This window comes from Staurois parvus, unplaced genomic scaffold (genome assembly GCF_062004578.1).
Source record: "Staurois parvus isolate SC_StPar_1 unplaced genomic scaffold, SC_StPar_1.0 ptg000085l, whole genome shotgun sequence".
In the NCBI taxonomy this organism is placed as follows: Eukaryota; Metazoa; Chordata; class Amphibia; order Anura; family Ranidae; genus Staurois; species Staurois parvus.
The window spans coordinates 1,965,783-1,990,659 of NW_028317881.1; the positions used below are offsets into that span (position 1 = coordinate 1,965,783).

A 24,877-nucleotide genomic window follows, 5' to 3' on the forward strand; every position below is an offset into this window, starting at 1 on the left:
CATCTCCCGTGCTGTGTCCGCAGTCTCTGGTCCATCTCCCGTGCTGTGTCCGCAGTCTCTGGTCCATCTCCCGTGCTGTGTCCGCAGTCTCTGGTCCATCTCCCGTGCTGTGTCCGCAGTCTCTGGTCCATCTCCCGTGCTGTGTCCGCAGTCTCTGGTCCATCTCCCGTGCTGTGTCCGCAGTCTCTGGTCCATCTCCCGTGCTGTGTCCGCAGTCTCTGGTCCATCTCCCGTGCTGTGTCCGCAGTCTCTGGTCCATCTCCCGTGCTGTGTCCGCAGTCTCTGGTCCATCTCCCGTGCTGTGTCCGCAGTCTCTGGTCCATCTCCCGTGCTGTGTCCGCAGTCTCTGGTCCATCTCCCGTGCTGTGTCCGCAGTCTCTGGTCCATCTCCCGTGCTGTGTCCGCAGTCTCTGGTCCATGTCCCGTGCTGTGTCCCACTCTTCAGAGAGCATTTGACTGGCAGTGGAGAAGTGTAATGCCTCTTCGCTGCCTGCTTTAACCAGTTCTCAATCTGCCAAGTCTCAAATTTTTTTTATTTCCTCCATGTAAAAAAATATTCTTTTGCTCGAAAATTACTTGGAACCCCTAAACATTGTGTGTTTTTATATACATTTTTAATTTTTCTTTCTAGAGAATAAAATGGTTGGTTTTGCTATATATATATATATTTTTTTTTTGTCACATGGAATTTGCAAAGCGGTTTTCCAAATGCAATTCTTTTGGAAAAAATACACTTTAATTTTATTTCACACAAACACTATATAATACGTAATCTTTTGTTAAAATATAAAAGCTAATGTTATACCAAGTAAATGGAAAACTTGCATGTCACAATTTAAAATTGCGTACGCCTGTAGAGTGGCGCAAAACTACAGTACTTCTAAAATCTCCATGGGTGATGCTTTTACAAGTTACCAGAGTCACACAGGAGCTCTGGTGATAGAATTGTTGCTCTCGCTCGGACATTGGCGAGGATACCTCACAGGTGTGGTGTGATCACCATTTACATGTGTGCAGGACTTGTGTGTGTTTGCTCATAAGCGGAGGGGGAGGGGCGCTTTAAAAACTTTTTTTTTTTATAAACTTTATTTCTTAAACAACATCCCTTGAGAAAGCACAGACCATAACAGGTCCTCTTTATAGAGAGATTTGGGGTCTATTAGACTCCAAATCTCCTCTCCTGGTCTTCAGTGCAGCTGGTCAGACAGGAGAGCCTGGGAAAGGTGGGGACACAATATTCCACTACCCGCAGAAGTGACCAAGCAGCTATTCAGCCACTTGAATCACTCTTTGCTGAAAAGAGAATCTGCAGCAGAAAATTTTGGCGATGCTCCAAAATTAAAATTCTGGTGCTGAAACCGAAAATTCAAGATGCACTTGACCAAAAACCAAAACAGACAGGTTTTTTGATTATTATTTTTTTTTTTTTTTTTTTTTTTTTAAATTTAACCACTTGCCCTCCAGAGGATTTACCCCCCCTTAATGACCAGGCCTCTTTTTGCTACTCGGCGCTGCTACACTAATTCAACTGATAATTGCACGGTCATGCAACGCTTTAGCCAAATTACATTTCTGTCCTTTTTTTCACACAAATAGTGCTTTCTCTTGGTGGTATTTGATCACTTGTGCTCCTTTTTTTTTTCTTTTTTTTTTTTTCGCGCTATAAATGAAAAAAGACCGAAAATTTTGAAGAAAAACTATATTTTTTTACTTTCGGCTATAAAAAAAATATATAGTAAACTCCGTTATAAATTTAGGCCAAAATGTATTCTGCTACATGTTTTTGGTTAAAAAAAATCCAAATAAGTTTATATTGATTGCTTTGTGTGAAAGTTATAGCATCTACAAACTATGATCTAGATCAGTAATGGGCAAACTACGGCCCGCGGAGCTAGGCTCCCGCTAGGCTCCTCTCACAGTCCGCCCTGAAGACCGGTGTAGCGTGAAAATCTGTCTCCTATGAGGATCTGTCCCCCCTCGACGTATCTGCGCATGTGCTGGAGATCGCCGATCGGCTGCTAATGCCTGAAACTGGCACATGCGCAGATACGTCGAGGGGGACAGATCCTCATAGGAGACAGATTTTCATGCTACACCGGAACGGCGCAGGAACACGACGAGAGGAACGCGTGGAGCAAAGGTAAGTGAATTGACACAGGGGGGACTTGGGGACTTAATATGGGGGATGAATTACTCTATGGGGGATGAATTACTCTATGGGGGATTAATTACTATGCTTACTATGGGGGAATATTACTATACTTACTATGGATGACACATACACATCATTCATCTACTCTTGGTCTGGCCCCCGGGTCCAATATATGAACCCATTGTGGCCCTCAAGTCAAAAAGTTTGCCCACCCCTGATCTAGATAATGGAATTTACACAGCTTTTACTTTGACTACCCATCACATTTCCTGAGGTGCTAAAATACCAGGATAGTACGAACACCTCCCCCCCCCCAAATGACCCCTATTTGGAAAGTGGACACCCTGAGCCATCTGCTGAGAGGCATACTGAGTCAATGGAAGATTTTTTTTTTTTTTTTTTTTCCACAGGTTTCTGGAAAATGACATCTTTTTTTTTATCACTTTTAATGCTATCACAGGAAATGCAAATATCCCCTATAACTTCAATGGGCATTGTCATATATTCTTTGAGAAATCTGGGGTCTGTGAGACTCTAGATATCTCCTCTGCCCTTACATTATCTAATCAAACCAAGATCGGTGTGATCAGATGCTTTCCCAATTTACAAATGGGAAAGGGGAGGGAGTGTGTTGGCTGGACGAGTGTTACATTCACCAAGCACAGCTGCAACCGTTTTGCCTGTGTTTACCGACAGCCCTGCTGCTTGCCCCCGCAGCAGGGCTGAGTGAAGGAACAAAAACAACCTGCCCAGAACTACATGTCCTGGGCATTGGGCGATAGGATTTGCACATCCCTGCTAGAACATTTTGATACCGGGACGATTTCTGTAAGAATGGGTTGTGCTCCGTGTATAGCTTTTACTTGGCTTGTTCCTCTGCTACTGCAGCAGATGGTGTTCCAGCAGTGGTCTGTTCCTTGACATTCCCACATCCAGTGGTTTGGACCTAATTGAGCAAGTAACCCTTTCTCCGCCAGGTGTCTGTACGTCCTATGGACCTTACAGCGGGGGGGTATACACAATCTGGTGGCTGCAGCCAGATCACTTCCACAGCCCGTGGTACTGATGACCCCCGCGCATGCGCTCCTGGAAAGCGCCATGGCGGGTGTCAGCAGATGGAGGGGAGAGCAGACAGCAGATGTTTGTACAGTTTTTTTTTTTTCTGTGACCCAGAAGTGGTGTGTGACGTTGATTCGGATCACCCGTCACTTTTTTGGCTACCACAACCAAGAAACAATGTATTGCAATGCAGTCTCCACTGGAGCCCAGATGAGACATTCAAAAATATGGTCCGCACATAACGTAAACAAACATGGCAGGGTGTCTATGTGTGAAAACCTTGATTGCGTTACACGTTACATTATGCAGCGTACGCTGGAGTGAGCCTATAAAAATATAGGGTACTGAAGTTTGCCGCTATGTCATAGGCGCACACAAATTTAAGGTTTGGCATGTTTATTTACTCAGGGCAACCTCCGCTTTTATATTTTATCAAAAATGTGGGTAATTTTGCCATAAAATTCACTTCTGTGTATTTACTGAAATTTTGCGTTTCCTAGACCTTTGCAGTAATGTGTGTCGTAAAAAAAAAAATGGAGCTACCACTATTTTATTCTCTGGGGTGTCTGCTTTCAGAAAATGTATGTTTCTGCTTAATCTTCAGGCCTAAAATTATTTTTTTTATGTGTGGGGGGGGGGGGGGGAGACGGACAAAAATGCAAAAAAATGGCTCTGGCAGCAAAAGGGTTAAGGTCACCTTTTTGTAAGAAATAAAAACTAAATGCACATCTTTTTTGCAGGTATAAAAAGTGCATTTATTTATTTTATTAGTCTTCAGAGCACTGCACCCGCAATCGGCAGATTGTGGGTGTAATGCAGGACTCCAGCAGACTGTCATTGTAAGCTGTCTGCTCATTCCTCATATGAGCAGGCAGTTACACAATGAGCGGAAGGATTAATGAACTACCTAGAGCACTCACCAGCTCCCTGGTAGTTCAGAGAACTACAAGCTGTCAATCGTAAAGACTGGGAGAGCAATAACTACTGTTATTCACAGAACTCTATAAATGAGTGATGCGGCTGGGTGGCGAAGCCCTGCTCGACCGCATTTTGTTTTTTTTTTGTTTTTTTATATTGTGACTTCAGGGAAAACATCCCTGGCCCACTGTCACAGGGCCCCTTTCCTGGTACTGATCAGGGCTGAGAGCTGCAGGAACGGGAACATGTTACATGTTCTACCTTAAACGCGTGGAAGATGTAACGCGTTTCTGAAGGGATATTCGTATGGTTTCTTATTCCTGACTGTTAAACTCTTCCCGCACGGCCAATTAGATCTTTTACATAGGGTCACCAGAGCAAGTGTGTTGTCATTAGGGTGACGTACTGCTGTGGTAGTGATAATGTACAGTGGCTGGCTGCTCTGATATCGCTGTTTTGTCAGTTTTTCCAACCATAATCTCTGATCACTACCACACCATTACAATGCATTGCTTTTGACACAATTGGTTGATTTGTGTGGTACACAAGATGCAATGTCCAGTATATAATCCGTCCAAAAAGAGAAGTCTCCATATGTGGTATCGCCATACACAGGAGAAATGGTAGAATGCATTTTGGGGTAAAATTCTATGCTGCATGTGGGAAATCTTTAATTTTATTTCTGCTTTTTCCAAAAATGTGGCAAAGTCTTTAAAGTACTCACCATTCCTCTTAAAAAAACAAAAAAAACTTTGTGGGGATGCTTGCTCGCCAAAATGTGGTCATTGTGTAGATATTTGTACTGTCTTGGTGCTCCAAGGCCTCCAAGAATGTGATAGTCGGGAAATCAAATGTGTAATTGATGCCCCTGGAATGCTTGAAGGTGCTTATAAGTATGCCTATTCTGTGTCTGAGAAATAACTTACAATGACAACTTTGTGCAAAAAAAAAACACAATTAGGGGGGTACTTGTACTGTCCTGGCACTTGAGGGTCTCAAGAAATGACATGGGCAGTCTCATTTTTATATTATATATGATTTATTTTAGTGTGTGTGTGTGTGTGTGTGTGTGTGTGTGTGTAAAATATAATATACACTGCTCAAAATAATTAAAGGAACGCTTTTTAATCAGAGTATAGCACAAAGTCAAGACACTCCTGGGATATTGATCTGGTCAGTTATGTAGCAGAGGGGGTTGTTAATCAGTTTGAGCTGCTTTTGGTGTAAATGAAATGAACAGGTGCACTAGATGGGCAACAATGAGACGACCCCCAAAACAGAAATGGTTATACAGGTGGAGGCCACTGGCATTTTTTTCCCTACTCTTTTCTTACAGTTTTTCACTAGTTTTGCATTTGGCTAGGGTCAGTGTAACTACTGATAGCATGAGGCAATACAGAGGTTATTCAGAGACTCTACACAGGCAGTCCAACTCCTCCAGGACAGCACATCAATACATGCCATTGCCACAAGGTTTGCTGTGTCTCCCAACAGTCTCTAGAGCATGGAGGAGATTCCGGGAGATGGGCAGTGGCTCTAGGAGAGCTGAACAGGGCCATAGAAGGTTCTTAACCCATCAGCAGGACCAGTATCTGCTCCTTTGTGCAAGGAGGATCAGGATGAGCAATGCCACCAGAGCCCTACAGAGTGACCTCCAGCAGGCCACTGGTGTGAATGTCTGTCTGACCAAACAATCAAACACTTCATGAGGGGGCCTGAGGGCCCGATATTCTCTCTTGGGCCCTGTGCTCACTGACCAGCACCATAGAGCTCGATTGTCCACCACTAGCGTCCAGTGCTTTTCACAGATGAGAGCAGGTTCACCCTGAGCATGTGACAGACCTGAAAGGGTCTGGAGAAGCTGTGAAGAACATTATGCTGCCTGTAACATCGTTCTGCATGACCGTTTTGGTGGTGGGTCAGTGATGGTCTGGGGAGGCATATCCATGGAGGGACACACAGACCTCTACAGGATAAACAATGGCATCCTGACTGCCATTAGGTATCGGGATGAAATCCTTGGACCTATTGTCAGACCCTACACTGGTGCAGTGGGTCCTAGGTTCCTCCTGGTGCACAAAATGCTGTCCTCATGTGGTGAGAGTAGGCAGGTAGTTCCGGGAGGATGAAGGCATTGATACCATTGAATGACCCTCACACTTGCCTGACATAAATCCAATAGAACACCTCTGGGATATCCTGTTTCAGTCCATCCAACGACGCCAGGTTGTACCTCAGACTATCCACGAGCTCAGTGATGCCCTGGTCCAGATCTGGGAGGAAATACCCCAGGACACCATCCGTCGTCTCATTAGGAGCATGCCCCGACGTCAGGCAAGTATGTAGAGGCCATACAAACTACTGAGTACCATTTTGAGTTGCTGCAATGCAATTTCTGCAAAATGGACTAGCCTGCTTCATAATTTTGTCACTTAATTTCCATCAAATGGTGTGGCATCCTTACATTCCTAACAGATTATCCAGTCCATATCAATATAGATACCGAGCATGACATTTTTCCCCCTTTTGAGATCTGATGTGTTTTTCAAAGTGTTTCTTTAAATTTTTTTTGAGCAGTGTAACACACACGTACACGTACACACACGTACGTACACTGACTTTCATGCAGACTAAATATTATACACTGATTTTGGATTATTTTTAGCAAATGTAGCATATTACATTTTAGCCTATTTATGAAGATTTTTGTGCCAAATTTTACAGCATAAATTAAGATATTTTTTTTATTTTTTTGCAAAATGTTTGTTATTTTATAATTTATAGAAAGAAATAAAAATACCATCAAAGGAAAGCTATATCTGTATAAAAATGATTTAAAAATGTAATTTGAGTACAGTGTTGCATAATTAAAAAATCCTCATTCAAAGTGAGACAACACTGATCTGTGAAAATTAGCCTGGGGTGAAAGTGTCTGGTATTGATGTGGTTAAACTAACACTGGTAAAAAAAAAAAAGTGCTTTTCTTTTCCTAGGGATTGCATTAAAAATCATTTTTGCTAGAGAATATCACTAATATAAAGCCTGTTTGTGCTTGAAAAACAATGTATGACTTTGTTTATTGCCAAACTAACCACCCCGTAGCTCTGGTCCTTTAGGGGAGTGTACAGGTCATGTGCATTGTTTTGGTTTAGTGTGTGGTGTGTTTATTTTTATATGGGCAGTTGTGACCTTGCCTAGAGAAGAAAGATTACCTGTAATAGATTTTCTATGATTTTCTCATGATTTCTATTTGAATGTAGGTGTGTTTTTGCTTTCTTGAAACCTGAACATGACTTATGGTTTGATTTAGCTGTTTGGTTTTTTTGTTTTTAATTTTCTTCCCCAGATGCCTTCAATAAAGCTGCAGAGTTCTGATGGTGAGATTTTTGAGGTAGATGTTGAAATAGCAAAACAGTCTGTAACTATCAAAACAATGTTGGAGGGTAAGTTGCAAAAAAAAAAAAAAACTTTGTATTTGTGTGTTTTTTTTTTTTATACTTGTCAACTACCCAAAGCTTCTGTTTAAGGCCCAGTTTACACTGATGTGGTGTAAATTCCATCTATTTTTGACTGCAAGTTCTTGGTGCAAATTCACAGTGTGATTTCTGTGTATGGTGTGATTCTGATGCGAATTGTTCAGCAGTTCAAGTTCAAATCAGATGATATTAAAACATAGTTACGTATAGTCTGGCTAAAAAAAAGACAAAAGTCCCTCCAGTTCAACCGTTAAATAAGCCTCCTATTAACTTCAGTGCAAAATTGCCTCCCATTGACTTCAGTCAGCTGGATTCCATCTAGTCCCCATTGAAGTCTATAAAGATGAAATTCAAACTGCACAGGACCCCTTGTGTGTTTTTTTTTTTTTGTTTTTTTTTATTATTATACAGTATTTATAAAGCGCCAATCGTTCACTCAGCGCTGTACATTACAAAGGGGGACAGAACATGTGACAGAACAATACCAATACAATGCAGAACATGACGGGATTGAGGGCCCTGCTCTTTCGAGCTTACAATCTAGGAGGGAGGGGATGGTGGCACAGGAGGAGAGAGCTGTGGGTGATGGAGTGGTAGGAAGAGTGGAGGAAGTCGGCAAGTTAGCAGGGGGTGGGGTAGGCTTCCCTGAAGAGTTGGGTTTTCAGGGTGCGCCTAAAGGAGAGGAGAGTAGGTGATAATCTGATGGGTTGGGGCAGGGAGTTCCAGAGGATGGGTGACACCCTGGAGAAGTCCTGGAGGCGAGCATGGGAGGAGGAGATCAGGGAACTAGAGAGGAGGAGGTCTTGTGAGGAGCGGAGTGTGCGTGCTGGGCGGTACTTGGATGTTAGGTCAGTGATGTAGTTCGGGGCAGTATGATGGACAGCTTTGTACGTCAGTGTTAGGATTTTGAATTTGATCCATTGCGCAATCGGAAGCCAGTGGAGGGATTGACAGACGGAGCGATTGGAAAGGTGAATGAGTCTGGCAGCCGTATTCAGGATTGACTGAAGCGGGAATAGCTAGCGGCAAGGCAGGCCAGTAAGGAGGGAGTTGCAGTAGTCGAGTCGTGATATGATGAGGGAGTGGATGAGCTGTTTAGTGGTTTCTGGAGTTAGGAACGTGCATATTTTGGCGATGTTGCGGAGGTGGAGTCTGCACGAGTTTGTTAAAGATTGGACTTGGGGCTGGAAGGATAGGTTGGGGTCCAGAATGACACAAAGTACTCTGGCCTGCAGGGCGGGTTTGATGGTGGCGTTGTTGGATGTGATGGAGAAGTCAATGGGGGGTGGTGTCCGGGCTGGGGGGAAGACAAACTCTGTTTTGGAGAGGTTCAGTTTAAGGAAGTGGAGTGACATCCAGTCTGATATGTCGCTCAGTAGGCGTGTGATACGGGCGGAGACCGAGGGGGTGAGGTGGGGGGTTGAGAGTGAGATTTGTGTGTCGTCGGCATAGAGGTGGTAGTTGAAGCCATGAGAGTGTATGAGCTGGCCAAGGGAGGAGGTGTAGATGGAGAAGAAAAGGGGCCCGAGGACAGAGCCTTGAGGGACCCCAACAGAGAGGGGGAGTGAGAGGGAGGTGGTAGCATATATGACATGTGAATCTGTATATTGGATCAAATCCGTATAGAAATCTAGACTGGCTGTATTTCTTTTGGCATACCCCAGTCCTCTTGATATATAGAATGCTGTTGAATGATTTCAAAACACTTTTTGAAACTCATTGAAGTCTTGCATACTGGTTACTATTGTGTTCTCCCTCTGGTGGGTTCCAGAGGGAAATTGGTCATGTTAAGTCTGGTGTCGCTCAGGGCTCTCTTGGGTTCTTTTACTTTTTTAGCATTTACATGTTTCCTGTTCAGCTTTTAACCAGTTCCCGCCCGACCAATAGCACAAAGGCGGCCGGGCGAGCAGCTCATCCCTCCGGGTGGACGCCATATGACGCATGCGCAGTGCGCCCGCCTGCAGGGCCACCCTGCGGCGCGATCTGACACCGGCCATGTACCTCGGACACGGCCGATGACAGATCTGTGTACCGGCCCCATTTCCAGTACCGTGTGACCAGTCACAGCAGGTCACATGACAGTTGTATACAATGGATGGCATTAGCAGAAGCCTTCCATTGTATACAAAGTGTGTCTAGCTGTCAGTGGTCACAGCGATCATATGCACAAGCTGGGCCAATCCTAGCCCAGCTGTGTCATGTGATTAGCCATGGCCAAATCACAGCTAAGAACAAAAAAAAAAACCCTGAATGAATCGATGTCAGGTAATTTGCTATAAGCAAATAGTGTGTAAAAATAAAAAAATACTGATCACTTCCCCAAAGTAGTACAATATTACTATAGTAACATTGTACTACTTTGGTCATAGTGAAATATGAAAAAAAAATCTTTAAAAATGTAATAATTAAAACTAATCACTTTTTTTTTTTTTTTTTTTTCGTACTGTCACCAGTCAGTGTCCCTGATCACCGCCATGCCAGTTATATGATGATGCCGTACTGCGCTGGTGTCAGTATGTGAAAAGAGAGTGAAAATTACTTTAAATTTTTTCATTTTCCAAAAAATTGCCAAACAAATTACAACTTCAAAAAACTCGCCATGCCTCTTATGAAATACACCGGACTGTCTACTTTGCAAAAAGGTTGTCATTTAGGGGATATCTGTACTGTTCTGACATTCTTGGCCCTCAAGAAATTAGATTGGCCATCAGTACTTCAGGATTGATCAATATTCAGATATATACCATAGTTTGTGAACTCTATAACTTTCCTACAAACTAAATAATGCATCCTAATTTAGGTTATTTTCACCAAAGACATATAGTAGAACACATCTTGGCTTAAATTTTATGAATAACAATTATTTATTTGCAAACTTTTATAACCGAAACTAAAAAAAAAAAACCCACATTTTTCTTTAACATTTTTGGTCATTTTTTTTTTTTTTTTTTTTTTTGTTCTAGCAAAAAATAAAAACCCCAGTGTTGCCTAAATACCACCAAAAGAAAGCTCTAATTGTGTGAAGAAAATGATAAAATTTTAGTTTGGGTATAGTGTTTTATGAGATCAAATAAATATTTGATGTGACCACACTTTGCCTTGAAAACAGCATCAATTCTTCTTGGTACACATGCACACAGTTTTTGAAGGAACTTGGGTAGGTTCCAAACATTTTGGAGAACTAACCACAGATCTTCATTGAATGTAGGTTGCCTCAAATCCTTCCTTTTTGTCTCTTCATGTAATCCCTGCCAGGGTGGATTTGATTTAAATCAAACTGATTTAAATCACGATTTAAATCACTAGTCAGTAAGGCTTGATTTAAATCATACTTTTTTACATAGACTAATTCTTGCTGGTATAACTTTAATATGCAAGTAGATGAAAATTTTTAGAATAACAACTTTTCATATTAGTTTTTTTATCCCCAGTTTAATAGGTTAATCATTCATATTTGGACAACTTTTTGTACTTAGGAAGGAGAAAAATAATCATTACCTTAATAACAATTTAAATAGATTTATTCAACTGAAACCATAACATTACAGAATGTTATTTGCTTAAACAAACATCCATGTTTGTTAACTAATTTGGCTAAACAAAATATATATATTTTAAGAAATTTAGACTGTCAGCCCCTTCCTCCTCACACTTAGTTTCACTTTCTTCTTGTGCAGATCTATTCCACTCCAAACAATCAGAAAAATATTGTTTCTATTCACTGAACTTTTTGAAATTTAGCACTGAAGGGGTTGATTCTTTTTCTTAACTCATGTTCATGTTATAACATTTTTGCTGTGAAGAAGAGGCATGTGATCTCCGACATTCACTATTGTACAGTTTTCCAGACCTTTGGCAAACTGTCTTCTGCTACAACCAAATATGTCACATTTTTAATAATCAGTCCAAAGCACCTGCTGCCATTTTTCAGCACCCCAGTTCCTATATTTTCATGCATAGTGGAGTCAGCCTTGTTTCCATGTCAGAGATATGGCTTTTAACTGCAGTTGCAGTTTTTCCATGAAGACCACTTCTGGCCAGTCTTTACTGGTTTCTGCCAGTTCTGTGCTGATGGCACTGCTGGATGTCTTCCGATGTCTCAGGGAAGTAAGCATGATATGTCTAAATCTGCTGCTTCAACTGTCCTTGGCCAACCACTGCGTCTGCAGTACTCAGCATTGCCCGCTTCTTTGCGCTTCAAAATAGCTTGAACAGCATATTTTGAAACCTGTCTGCTTTGAAATCTTTGCCTGGGAGAGACCTTGCAGATTTAGTATAACTACCTTGTGTCTTGTTGCCATTCTCAGTATTGCCATGGTGTATGACCTTGACAAGAAATAGTCTTCAACAACCTCACTTTAGTAGCAGAGTTTTGACTGTTCCTTATCCAGTTTCAAGCCTCCTACACAACTATTTTGGTTTCAGCTAATTTAATGACTGTTTTCAACATACAAATGAAATTGATGATCTTTGGAACCTGCTTGGTGTAATTGGTTAATCAGACATCTGACTCTGACACTACAAAATCCCTGAATTCGTGTAAGTGTAGGAACTGATCCTGGATTCAAATCAAAGGGTAGTCACAAAATATTGATTCTGATTTACTTTTTTTTTCCCTTTGGTTCGCTCCTTTTTTGCAATGTGCAATTTGATAAAAATATATATTTGAAAGCATTCATACTTTACAGCATTTATTCACACTTACGTAAAACTTTTACACAGTTCTGTACATGCATATTAAACAGGATTCTAAGGCCTGTTTCACACAGGCTTCAGCTTGTATAGGAGCAGTGTGAACAGCAAGCTTTTATGAAAATTTCTCAAGCTTTTGCAAAGCTTTCGGCAACTTTTGACCAGCTTTCTCTAAGCATCTAAAGCACCCTTCAGCTCCTGTTTGGGAATGTTATACACAGATCCTTGTGGTAGTGGTGATTGTCACTTTGAAAGTCAGCTGAAGCCTGCTAGCAGCTTATTTAAAGAGCTTCACATGTGCGCTTACTTCCAGCCTGCTTGAAGTTCCAATCAGCACTCCCCATTAGGATCGGTGTTCAACATTTAGAAACTGGAACTAAATGTTCCTTTGGCAAAGCTGAAATAAAATGTAAATAGTTCCTTGTGCATCAATTGCCTTACTCCTCCTGATTCCAAACACCTTTTTCTTAAGCCGTCCTGTAGTATAATTCATCAAAATCAGTTTCCTCTAAGCCGAGCTGATTTCCTTAGAGACGAGGCATTTTTCCTACTAGCCATCTTCTTGGGCACTGGTCCTCTCACCACCCCTGTGAGCTCTTTTGCCTCATGAGGACCTGGCTGCTGTAAATTTTGCCTCAACCAACAGATATCCACATCATGCTGGCAGTAATAGGTGTGCGCCTTTAATATGCAATAAACATAGAAATCAATAATGTGTATAGTGAAAAATATAACCCAGGTAAACCAATAAATGCTAAAAAAGCAACAAATGTGAAAAAACAATGAGTGTAGCAGATGGCAACAGAGGTAAAAATGTGGCCAAAAATCGTAAATTCACAATAAGATGTGACCGACCAAGTGAATACGTGGTCAATAGATAAAAGAAATGTATAAATGGATACAAATAGTCCCAAAAAACTTCAAAAACAGTGAATCTTCAACACAAGCCGTGAGACATCCATGATCCCTGCAAAAGGGCAACCCTTCACCAGCTAGCGTGCACACTCGCCTTCCAACTGCGACCCACAAGGGGTCAAAAGGCACATGCATAAACCGATTATCTCAATGAAGATGAATCCCAGTGGTAAAGAAAGCAAGGACTCTTCTTAATGGCAAGCACACCCTGGCGTAACTCCGATATCCTTAATAAGGGTATGACCATAGATCTATCTCCTCACATGGAAGATCAAGCAAGAGAATTTCCCATAGTGTAGTAAGTTTAAAATGGACTTTACTGTAAAATGCACAGAGAACCTACTCGCATGTAAAAATGGGGTCCGCAGGCCCATACAGGCAATCACTGCAACAAAAAAACTGGAGGGTGTATGTGGCTGGAAGTACCAAGATGGCGGCTGCCGACTGTACAGGAAATGATGTCACCATGCTTCTGTCCTACGTATTGCATCACATGACTTCATCAAGGCTCTGATGACCTGATGAAGTTACGTGACTCAACGCGTAGAATGGAAGCGTGGTGACGCCATTTCCGGTACTGTCAGCAGCTGCCATCTTGGTACTCCCAGCCACATATAAAAAATGCACAGGGAACCTACTCGTGTAAAAATGGGGTCCGCAGACCCATACAGGCAATAGTCAGTGCAGTGGGGAGAACCTACTGGACTTGAGGTTTGGAGACCCCTGGCCAAGTGCAAGTGATCACATTACTCCTATCTTTAACTCCTTGTATTGGTTACCTGTCATAGGTTAGCATGAGGACTCAGAAGACCTCTAAGGCTCTGCACAGCTTGGCAGCCCAATATCTGTCTGCACTTTTATCACCCTACTCCCCCTCCTGGTAACCTTCACTCCTGTAATATTTGTCTTCTGTCTCCCTCAAACCGATCTACATGCTAAAGGGGACAGTGCCTTCTCCTGATATGCTTTGAAACGTTGGCATCTGCTTCCCAAGAACAGAGAATCAGTCGCACCTTTTAAACGCTCTCAAAGCAAAACTGAAAACTTTCTTTTTTAGATAACCCTTCACTTTTTTTTTTTTTTTTCTCCTGTCTTTCATTTCTGTCCCTGTACACCTGTCCGGGTGAGTCCTTTACAGCTGCATGCAACTTCACACTACTCTAGATGAATAAACAAGAGCTTGTGTACTCTATATAGCGGGGGTCGGCAACCTATAGATCGCGATCTACCAGTAGATTGCGACCAGGTGACTGGTAGATCATGGTCAGGGATTGCTGACCTGCCATCCCAGAGCATCAAAGTGTAAAGCAGAGGGACTACTTGTAAAGGTGATGTAAGGAGCAAGAGTGGCTTAAGTCGATGCCTCCTCTGTGGTGCTGGCTTCTGCCCCATACAGAATGATTCCAACTACACTCCACCTCTTATCCCAGCTAGCGATCTTTGTAGTGGTGCCAGAAGCAGGAGTTAGGAGATCTTCAAGTCAGTGTGAAGCAATACACTTGGCATAATAGTATCGGACTGCTTTCACACTGATGCACTGTGGTTTACCCACACCGCTGGTGCAGTGTACTGCAGGTACACCTGCGGGTTTGCTGCGCTTATCCATAGACTTCTGTTATATCCTGGTTTGGTGAACTTTCTGAAAGCGCATCATTACTCCTGAATGCAGGTGTTTTAGTGCGTTTTCAGGAAGTGCACCACACCTGTGGAATATAATAGAAGTCTACGGTGAAGCGCAGCTAACCCAGGAAAGTTACAGATGCAATGTGCTGCATCTGCGGTGCAGGTAAACCACAGTACACCAGTGTGAAAGCAGTCTTATAGGGGGCTCAGAATAGTAAGGGTTCATTTACATTTACAGTTTGGTGGATTGTAAAATCCCATAAACAGAAAATTGATGCGCTAATCACAATGCCACAGACATTCAAAGACAAATAGTGAGATGAGAAGACAATAAATAATACACCATAACATAATCCGTAAATGGAAGGAATATGGGAGTGAAGGGAAAAGTGAAATAAGAAAGGTCCAAAATGAGGACCAAAAGGTGTAACGGACAATAAACCGTGACCGTGGGCAAAACGCACGGAAATGATCAGGGAAAAATAAAATATGAACTAAATCACAGTAATGGTGGGACATTTAGAGTCACATTTTTTGGCCTCACTGTTCGTTGTTATTGTCATTTTCTCTGACAATTGATTTGTCCACTTTTAATATATAAGCACTTCATTTTGTATTTTTCACATTCTGCTCCACTTTTTCAGTTGTATTCACGTTATTTCATTTGTTATGATGGATTCTAATGTCCCACCATTACTGTGATTTACTTAATAATTTATTTTTCCCTGATCATTTCCGTGCGTTTTTGCTCACGGTCACAGTTTGAAAATAAGAAAAGTCCAAAATGAGGACCACTTTTCCCTTCACGCCCATATTCCTTCCATTTACTGATTATGGTGTATTATCTATTGTCTTGTCATCTCATTATTTGTCTTTGAATGTCTGTGGCATTATTGTGATTAGCGCAACATCAATTTTCTGTTTGTTGTTTTTTGCTAGTGGTATAGCCAGGGCTATCCCAATAGTCCCATCTTTTCTAGTAGCGGCACAAAAAGTTTTTTTTTTTTTTTGTTTGTTTTTTACATATGTAAAACCCCATTGTTGTGTTTTTACTACCCCTGCCCCAACTGCACCCCTTTTAGCGTCAGTGGTCTGGGGTGTAAACATGCCGCAGCAGGAGTTATATGCCCTGTCTTGGTGGGTGTAGCACCTACCAAGCATGACCCATTCAAGTGAATGATGCCTCTCTGCAAGTGCCCTGCAACTTGTGCAGTACAGCAAACAAGGGGTTAAAGCAGGCAACGTTGTGTTGCTTTCTCACTGTCTACTTTAACCTCTTGGACCCTGCAGAAGCATGCAGTTATGGGGCGTTGCAGAGTGGCCCTATTTACTTGAATAGGTCTCGATTGGCAGGTGGTAGCACCCACCAAAAGCAACAGGAAGTTTAATTTCTGCTGCGGCACTTGTACACTTTTTTTGGCTGTTGCCTCAGCAGCTAAAGGGGGTAGGGATTGGGGGAGGTAAAACCACAACTCGACTGCAGGGTTTTACCAACCCCAGCTTTATACATGACCAAGTCCTAAGGGTTAATTCACAAGTGCAGCAGGCTCTGCGGCTCCTCTGAAATGCGATCAAAGTGTTAGGTTGTACGGAGGTGATGTTTTGCAATACTGTAGCTACTGGCTTTTAATATTAGGGCACTTGCCTGTCCGGGCATCCTGCGGTATCCTTACCCTAGCTGGTTCTTCAGTTGGCTATCGGGTGCTGGTGCCACCATCTTGACTAAGGGGGAGTCTGGCAGCCTTTTGGCTTCACAGCCGGGTCCCTACTGCCCATGAGCGAAGCACGATGCGCTTTATGAATGGGCTGCAGCCTTCTGGAACTCGTGAAGTGTCCCAGAAGCCTGCGGGGGGGGGGGGGGAACTAAACCCCCAGGTCAGTTCACTCTGGCGCATTGAGCTGGAAGTGGGAGCGGGTACTTGTCAAAACCAGGTACCCGCTCCTCCCCCCCCCCCCCCCCCCAAAAAAAGAAGGTGCCAAATGTGTCAGCGGAGGGGGGAGGAGGAAGACAAGTGGAGCTTCCCTTTTGGATGGAGCTGTGCTTTAGGTTGTTGCCTACCCCTGCTATACAGGCCTCTGAATCCTTGTGAATGAGGCCTAAGTCATTAAGCCAGGCAAGTGTGCAGCAACCATAGTTTGTGTAGTAAGAACTCCTGGTCTGCATACACGTTCCAAATAAGTGGCTTAAAATACAGAAGACACTAGATAAGGGTGGCAAGGCTAGCATTTTCAGAATGAGAGTTTGGAAATGATGGCCTTCACATTGCCTCAGTACTGGTTAATGCTAGGCAGGATAATCACAACATTCACGTCTTCTTTTGGAAACCTTTTTTAAGTTTGAAAGGTTTACTGTAACTTGTTACGCTATGTTTTTTTTGCATTTCTCCTGATTACTAAATATTTTTCTATTCAGACTTGGGGATGGATGATGAGGGAGACGACGATCCTGTTCCACTTCCAAATGTTAATGCTGCCATTCTAAAAAAGGTATGTTAAAGCTTTGTAAACAATCTGAGGAAAGTGAAAATAGTGTCGTTTCAATTCACATTACATTCTACCACATATTGGGAGCTATGAGGGGTTTTTGATTATGTAGTGCTCTGCTTAATTTATAGGACTGTAAAAAAGGCGCTCATTTATCCAGTTCAAACTACGCGTGTGTATGTTTTGGGTTTGTTTTTTTTTTGGGGGGGGGGGTTTGGGTTTTTTTCCCCACTCTAAATAATTCTTAAAGCTCTGTATATTCTGCTTCCTAATGAAAACATCTACAATTTTTTTTTTTTTTTTTTACTTTTTTCCTGAAGTTGACACTTGGGCTAGTGTCACTTGGTGGAGAGAGATCCACATTTTTACTGCTGTAACAGTAAAGAATCTTTTCTGCTATCTAAGGTTAAACCTTAAATCGCCATGATGTTGAGGGACCTTGGAGTAAACCGTTTATTATAGCTACTGGAGTCGCCTGTAATATATTGTGTTGTGTATACTGTAATCATCCCCTCTGTAAGTGTCTCTTCTCCAGCCTGAGGATCGCTGACCTAAAACTTTACTGCATAGCCAAGATGAGACCAAAAACATTTTTTTAATGCATTAGGGTATTTGGCAATCTGTTATCTGTGGCTTGGCATTTCGTGCTGTTGCCATTATTTTGCATTTTCTTGTTTTGAGATACAGTATCAAATGCTTTTGAAAAACCTGGATAAACTATGTCCACTTGACTTCCTCCATCCAGTTTCTCAGTTACTACTTAATGTTAATTTTGGTTTGACAAGCACTTGATCATAAATCTGTGCCAATTGTCACTTAGAATTCCTTTTTATTGCAGTAAATTTCTGAAGTCCCTTACCATTCCTTCAAATACTTTGGAATACTTTTGATGCTAGCCTGACTGGTCTGTAGTTTTAGTATAGATATCCTTTTTTGTGAATTGGTATAAAGAGCAAATGTGGTAACAATCAGTTGGTACCACTCACGTCAATAAGGGCCAGTTCACATTACAAAAATGCACTCCGGATAGGTTTTTGCTTACAGTTCACATAACATGCAGTTCCGGTGCAGTTTTCTATTTTCCAGTGTGGCTCTGTGAAGAAAAAATGCCGCATGTTCTATTTTTTTTTTTTTTTTTTTTTTCTGCACGGGAAATTGACTGCACTGGTGTGAACTAAGGCTATTGGAATACATGGAAAATGCTGTGCATGCATTTTTGATGCAGAAAAAAAAGCACTCTGAACTGAATCTAGTGTGAACTAGCCCTAAATTTAGAAATTACATTGTCTTGGTCCTTAACCGCCTCCCACCCACCATACAGTACAATGACAGGCACAAGGCGGTTCTCTCGATCTGGGAGGACGTCATGACATCCTCCCATTCTAACCACGCATGTGCTGCTCCGGGAGTGCGTGGCAAGCGGCGGTGCGCTGTGTCCCTCGGACACAGCGGATCACCGATCAACGGAAAGAGCTGAAGATGTTGGCTCGGTCATGTGATCAGCTGTGTCCAATCACAGCTGATCACATGTAAACAGGGAAATGCCGGTTATCGGCATTTCTCTCCTTCACGAGCTGTCACGCTGACATCTCGTGAGGAGAGGAGAACCGGTAATCGGCATTCCTCAGAGGGGACATGTACACAGATCATCAGAGCACTGATGATCTGTGTGCCCTGATGATCTGTGTAGCCCCAGCAGTACCACCTATCAGTGCCAGCTCTCAGTGCTCATCCATTCCACCTGCCAGTGCCATGTTAATGCCACATATCAGTGCCTACCAGTGCATATCAATGCCACATCAGTGCCCATCTGAGCTGCCTTTCAGTGTCACCCATCAGTGCCACCTATCAATGCCAGTCAGTGCTGCCGATCAGTGTGCATCAGTGCCATATATGAGTGCTGCCTTTCAGTGCCACCTATCTGCGTCCATCACTAAACTAAGAAAAAGGTGTTTTGTTTTTGTTTTGTTTTTTAACTTTTTAGTGGTTTTTGGTTTGGTTAAGAAAAAATAAAAAATCCCAGAGGTGATGAAGTACCACCAAAAGAAAGCTCTATCTGTCTCAAAAAAATGATAAAAATTTCATATGGGTACAGTGTTTCATGACCGCACAATTGTCATTCAAAGTGCAACAGCGCTGAAAGCTGGAAATTGGCCTGGGCAGGAAGGGGGTTTAAGTGCCCTGTAGGCTAGGGGTTTAAGAACCCTTTGTGGATGGGGAAATGTGATGCTATTAAACAGTACATTCTTCATACGCTATCTGTTTCAAACAATACCTATTCATGTACCTATGCAATACTTTAAATTCCTTCAGTTGTATGGTCTGTTAAATCAGCATGTTTAAAACACTCCATTCTTGGAAGAACTAAAGAATCTGGGAAAGGGGGTGGCACTCCCAGACGTATGGATGTATTCTATTGCCACCCATTTAACGAGAGCACTAGAATAAACTTCAGCTTCGAGAAGCATGCTTCCTAGTTTTTACGGTATCCATCAGCAGAAAGTATTTGTCTACTCTAATTTTGTACCATTTTCTAGGTAATCCAGTGGTGTACTCATCACAAAGATGACCCTCCTCCGCCTGAGGATGATGAGAATAAGGAAAAGAGAACAGATGATATTCCTGTATGGGACCAAGAGTTTCTTAAAGTTGACCAAGGAACACTTTTTGAACTTATTTTGGTGAGTATGGTGTAAGTTTACTAAGATATTTCGATTGTAAGCTCCTTGAGGGCACTGACCGATGTGAATGTACAATATATGTAAAGTGCTGCATAAATTGATGGTGCTATTGTTTGGTATGAAAAAAAATGTCTGTGCTAGAACTTTCTTGCTCCATATCTTCCATGAGACACAGTGTGAGGATGTGGTGTTGGTGTTATTTTTAATACTTGATTTTTACTTTTATTTTTAAACCTCCATCTCCAGGCGGCCAACTATTTGGATATTAAAGGATTGCTTGATGTCACCTGCAAAACGGTGGCTAACATGATTAAAGGCAAAACACCAGAAGAAATCAGGAAGACCTTCAACATAAAAAATGACTTTACTGAAGAGGAAGAGGCACAAGTAAGATGATGATAATTATTTTATTTTTTTTCCCCCAACTGGTTCCAATATGGTTGAACTGGATGGACTTTTGTCTTTTTTTTCAGCCAGACTAACTATGTAACTAAAAAATAATAATTTTTTTCAACTCATTTTGTCCATGTTTCTGAAGGGGAAAATCTGGTTGCAGACAGTTCTTCCTCACCCCAGGGGCGCAGACTGTCTGCGTCCAGGGCTGATCATTTGCAGGTAATTGCTCTATGAACGCTTAAGCAGCTGCGAGTGCTGTCAGCCTTCCATTGCTTTCAATGGGATTTCCACCCGCAACTAGTCCTAGGGAACCATCACTAAGTCTCTGATTGCAAACAGCCCTACTTGTAAGTGTAAATGAGGCCTAAGACTGGATGCTTGAGATATGTTTACTGGCTAATATTAGTTTGTCAGTGATCAAAATAGATGTTTGATAATTTAAAATTTGCTCTTTTCATTGGACATTTTGCTGTTTAAAATATTCTGTTTCCCTAATGTTTGGTTACAATTTTTGTTTGTGTTTTAGGTACGCAAAGAAAACCAATGGTGTGAAGAGAAATGAGCTGGTGGTGTGTCCCTTTTTGTCAATAACACACTGTATGAATTGTTCCAAATAGTTGCACTGCTCTGTTTATAATAGACAAGTCGGCTCAGCAGCTTACCATATTAGCAGCAGGGTGTTTATTGCTGCATGTTTTTGTCCTGTATAAATATATTTTTTTTTTCTCCCCAAACTGTGTTTTTACCATTGTAATCTTGTGTGACTTTTACTATTAAACTGTAATAAATCTGTGACTTGTGTGCTTTGAAGGCACGAAGTAGAATCAAATTCTCTTCTAATGTTATCTCAACTAGTCTAATTGGTTTGTGAACCAATCAGTCCCATCCTTATGCACTGGTGCATCTAATGCATTATGGTTTGGAAACAGAGGACTCTCATTGTCACTGCTGCACAATAGTCTCCCTAGCATAATGACACAGCAGAAGATAAAACTTGACAATTCACTCAAGTCATATTCACATCTTCATATTTCAATTGTAACCTCATTTCAGCACCAACCACTAACCTAAAAGGAGGTTCCATCAGTGCTGCTGTTTTTAACGTTAAGGCTGAAGCTACACATGCATTAATGTTAAGATTTTTCTTTGTGGGAGAGTGATTTAAATTGCTCTCATTTTTTGTTTTTTTTTGTGGGACCCCCTACCACACAGGGTATTTGGTCTTCACATTCTGTCTCCCTGGGCTTGTCAGTGAGTTCCCACCCCCAGATTTTGGTCTTGTAGCAGAAAGCAATAGTGGTTATCTAGAACTTAACTTCACTTGAGAAAGGCGTTTTAATCTGCCACCCTTCTTTTTGGCTTACTATATGGAGTACACTATTGTGAGTAATACCTGAAACTGATTCTATGATACCATGGTGCACATGTAAAATCACACGTGCAGCAACAGCCTAAACGTAGTACTTTACATGAGCTCAGGAGATCCTGTTCTAAATCTTGATCGATCTCTGCTTTTTCCCTCTTTTGTAAATGTATTTATTTTAGTTGTTGCTGGTGCTTTTCATTTGAAGAAGGAAAAAAAAAAGACAATGGCGAACATAGGCTGTACTGACTTTATTTACTCAATAAATTGTAATTGCATTCACAGTATGTTACTTGCTCTGTTTGACTAAACTTGACTGTATAGATGGCAAAAGTAGTATTTGCATTACATCTTCCAGTAAATATGGCTCATTGCTTGGTACACAGTTATGTAGCATTACCTTGTTTTGCTAGAGCTCTGCCCCCCTTCCCCATACTATAGATCAAACACTTCTGAAGACAAGTCTCAATACCAGTTTTGAGTCCTACTGTATTTAAGGGCCAGTGTAATCAGCAAGTCCCAGTGTTCAGACTGGAATGCTACCTGAAAGTACTAGCATTTAAAACTTTCTGAAGCTGTCTGTATAGTCTTAAAAAAAAAATCTAGGCGACACAAGCTTCATGGTATTTGTAGTCTGGATTCTTTATTGGTATCCGAAAGGTGTGTGTGTGTGTGTGTTATTTAGCGAGGAACCAGGAAATTAAGGTAACACTGCTACCATCTGTTATCCCCAGCCTAGACAACAAACGGCTGACTAGCAATAAACACTGGCTTACTGTACCTAAAACAAATAGATTTGAGTATGCAGGGGGCATCTGTTACTGTGTTTTTAGAGTGTAAATTGCAGGTCTAGTAGGGGAATACCTTTTTAGCCTTTCAAATCGGCAAAAAAACTTGTGCTGTTATGGTTTTTATAACAGTGATGAGTAGTTTTGTTTCTGACAGTAACATAGCTTGAGTTGCAGAATCTGCAATTTTCATACACTTACAGCTGTTCCACATGTTTAATCCTTTAGCTTCTATATTTGCCTCATTGTTCCGTGTTCGTAATACTTTTAATCTGTAAGAGCAGGTTTGAACTTTCCTAATAAACTGAGTTTAAAGTATTTTGCTTTCACTTTTTTTATTTTTCTTCAGTTTTAAAGTATCTGTTCAAAAATCATACTTTTTTTTTTTTTTTTTTTTTTTAAGTATATCTATTACTTCTTTGGCTTACTCCCTATTTGTTTGTATGATCTTGAAGTCTGAAAACATACTTTTTGAAGAATCCCACATTTTAATTCTGTGCCACATATTTGCTATTCCTTGTAAATATGCACAGTTCGGGTCATATTTTACAGAGCAACAGAAACGATAACAAAGTGGTCACATCTCAGTTATGACTGCCAACATCGCTAATTCTTGAAATATATCTTACTATGTTTAGCTGGGACTTTTCAGGCATTCTGCTTATGCACACATGTAAATCTATAAAATGTTATTTATTAGTAATATGTTAAAATTACACATGAAAACACAATATCAGGCTATGATAATGGATCAAAGCATGTTGGGTACAATTCTTTTCAATGCCAATGTATTTCAGATAGACTAGATTTCTTCCTTGGGTCCATGAGAATCTGTAAGCTAAATGACAATTTGTATACAAAGTTAGAGAACACACAGACCTAAACAGTCATGGCAAACATATGGGCAACATCATTGCCACCAGGGAAACTCCAAGCAGTGCCTTTCTCAGCAGGGCCCAAGGTGCCACTCCAATTCCCCCCCCCATCCCCATATCATCATCGTCCTCCTAAATAATACATGTCGGAGAGCTTGTCTTTTACCCCAATTCAAAAGAGCCTGAGCAGTATTAAAAAAAAAAAAAAAAATATTACAGGTGTGTATAAATATCTCCAAATTAACCTCACCCCTCTCAATCTAAACATTTGATTAGAAAAAAAAATGCATTGGAACAGTCAACAGGAAAGAGATTACTCAGCACCATTGAGCCTGTCCAATTCCAAAAGTGAAAGGTCTCCTGTCTGCAAATCAATGTATTTGTAATGCTTTCTATAAGGCTAAATTAGCCCAAATAACTACACCTGGCAAGTTAAAGTATTGGCAGATTCCAATATTTTTTAAATATGGTGCTTCCAGCTAGTGTATTGGCAGATTGCAATAGGTTTCAATGGGAGTAGGGGGAAAACTAGTATGGTGCAACACCTAGTAAGCTGAAGTACTGGCAAGAGTCAATGCAATCTTAAAAAAACAAAAACAAAAAACAACCTGCCACACATGCATGAGACATACAACGGCGGAGTCTTGCCAAACAAGCATGTTGGCTGGAGGACTGAATAGCACTGATATAGAGCTTGCCAAAGCCACATACCAGCCCACTGCTCCGAAGTACCTCCTGCCACAAATGGAATTGTTCTGGGGACATCAAGGCCAAAGATGAAAACCATCAGTCCATCAAGAACACTAGCCTGGGCCCCAGCCAAGATGGCACCAGCATCCTCCTCTGCTTCCACCACAGAGCGCCCTGTGAGGCTTCATCAGACTCTGCCAAGCTCGCAGGGTGAGCCAGACACTGAATTCACTGTTTCGCAGGACATACATGATGACCCAGAGTGCAACCCAGGAGCTTTTGACGGAAAAGTGGAATATTCTGCAATGGCCGAGTTAATCACCTGATCGCAACCCAATTGAGCATACATTTCATTTGCTGAAGGCAAAACTAAAGGCAGAAAGACACACAAAGAACAACCTGAAGGCAGCTGCAGTTTGAGCCTGGCAAAGCATCAGAAAGGAGGAAACCCAATCTTTGGTAATGTCCATTGGTTCCAGATTTCAGGTAGTCATTGCCTGTAAAGGATTCTCAACAAAATATTAAAAATGAACATTTTATGATTATATTCATTTGTCCAATTACATTGGAACCTGTGAAAATGGAGGGACTGTGTATAAAAATGGTTGCAGTTCCTAAAATTTTTACTTGATGTTTATGTTCAACCCCTTAAATTAAAGCTGAAAGTCTGCACTTCAAATTCATTTGGAATGTTTAGTTTTAATTTATTCTGGTGGCATACAGAGCCAAAAGTATGAAAATTGTGCCTGTGTTCATACAGTTGTG

General features: G+C 41.5%; 1 protein-coding gene across 2 annotated transcripts in view; it reads left to right on the forward strand.

Annotated features, from left to right (window-relative positions):
* SKP1 (S-phase kinase associated protein 1) overlaps positions 1–22,865 on the forward strand; it is a 36,245-nt gene extending 13,380 nt beyond the window's left edge. For both annotated transcript variants that reach the window (XM_089669953.1, XM_089669952.1), the window contains 5 exons: positions 7,476–7,572; positions 17,249–17,322; positions 19,857–20,000; positions 20,247–20,387; positions 20,923–22,865. In XM_089669953.1, the coding sequence (XP_089526079.1) occupies positions 7,476–7,572; positions 17,249–17,322; positions 19,857–20,000; positions 20,247–20,387; positions 20,923–20,958 (492 nt within the window). In that variant the 3' untranslated portion in view covers positions 20,959–22,865. The remainder of the gene's footprint in view (positions 1–7,475; positions 7,573–17,248; positions 17,323–19,856; positions 20,001–20,246; positions 20,388–20,922) is intronic.
* Positions 22,866–24,877: the final 2,012 nt, after the last annotated feature.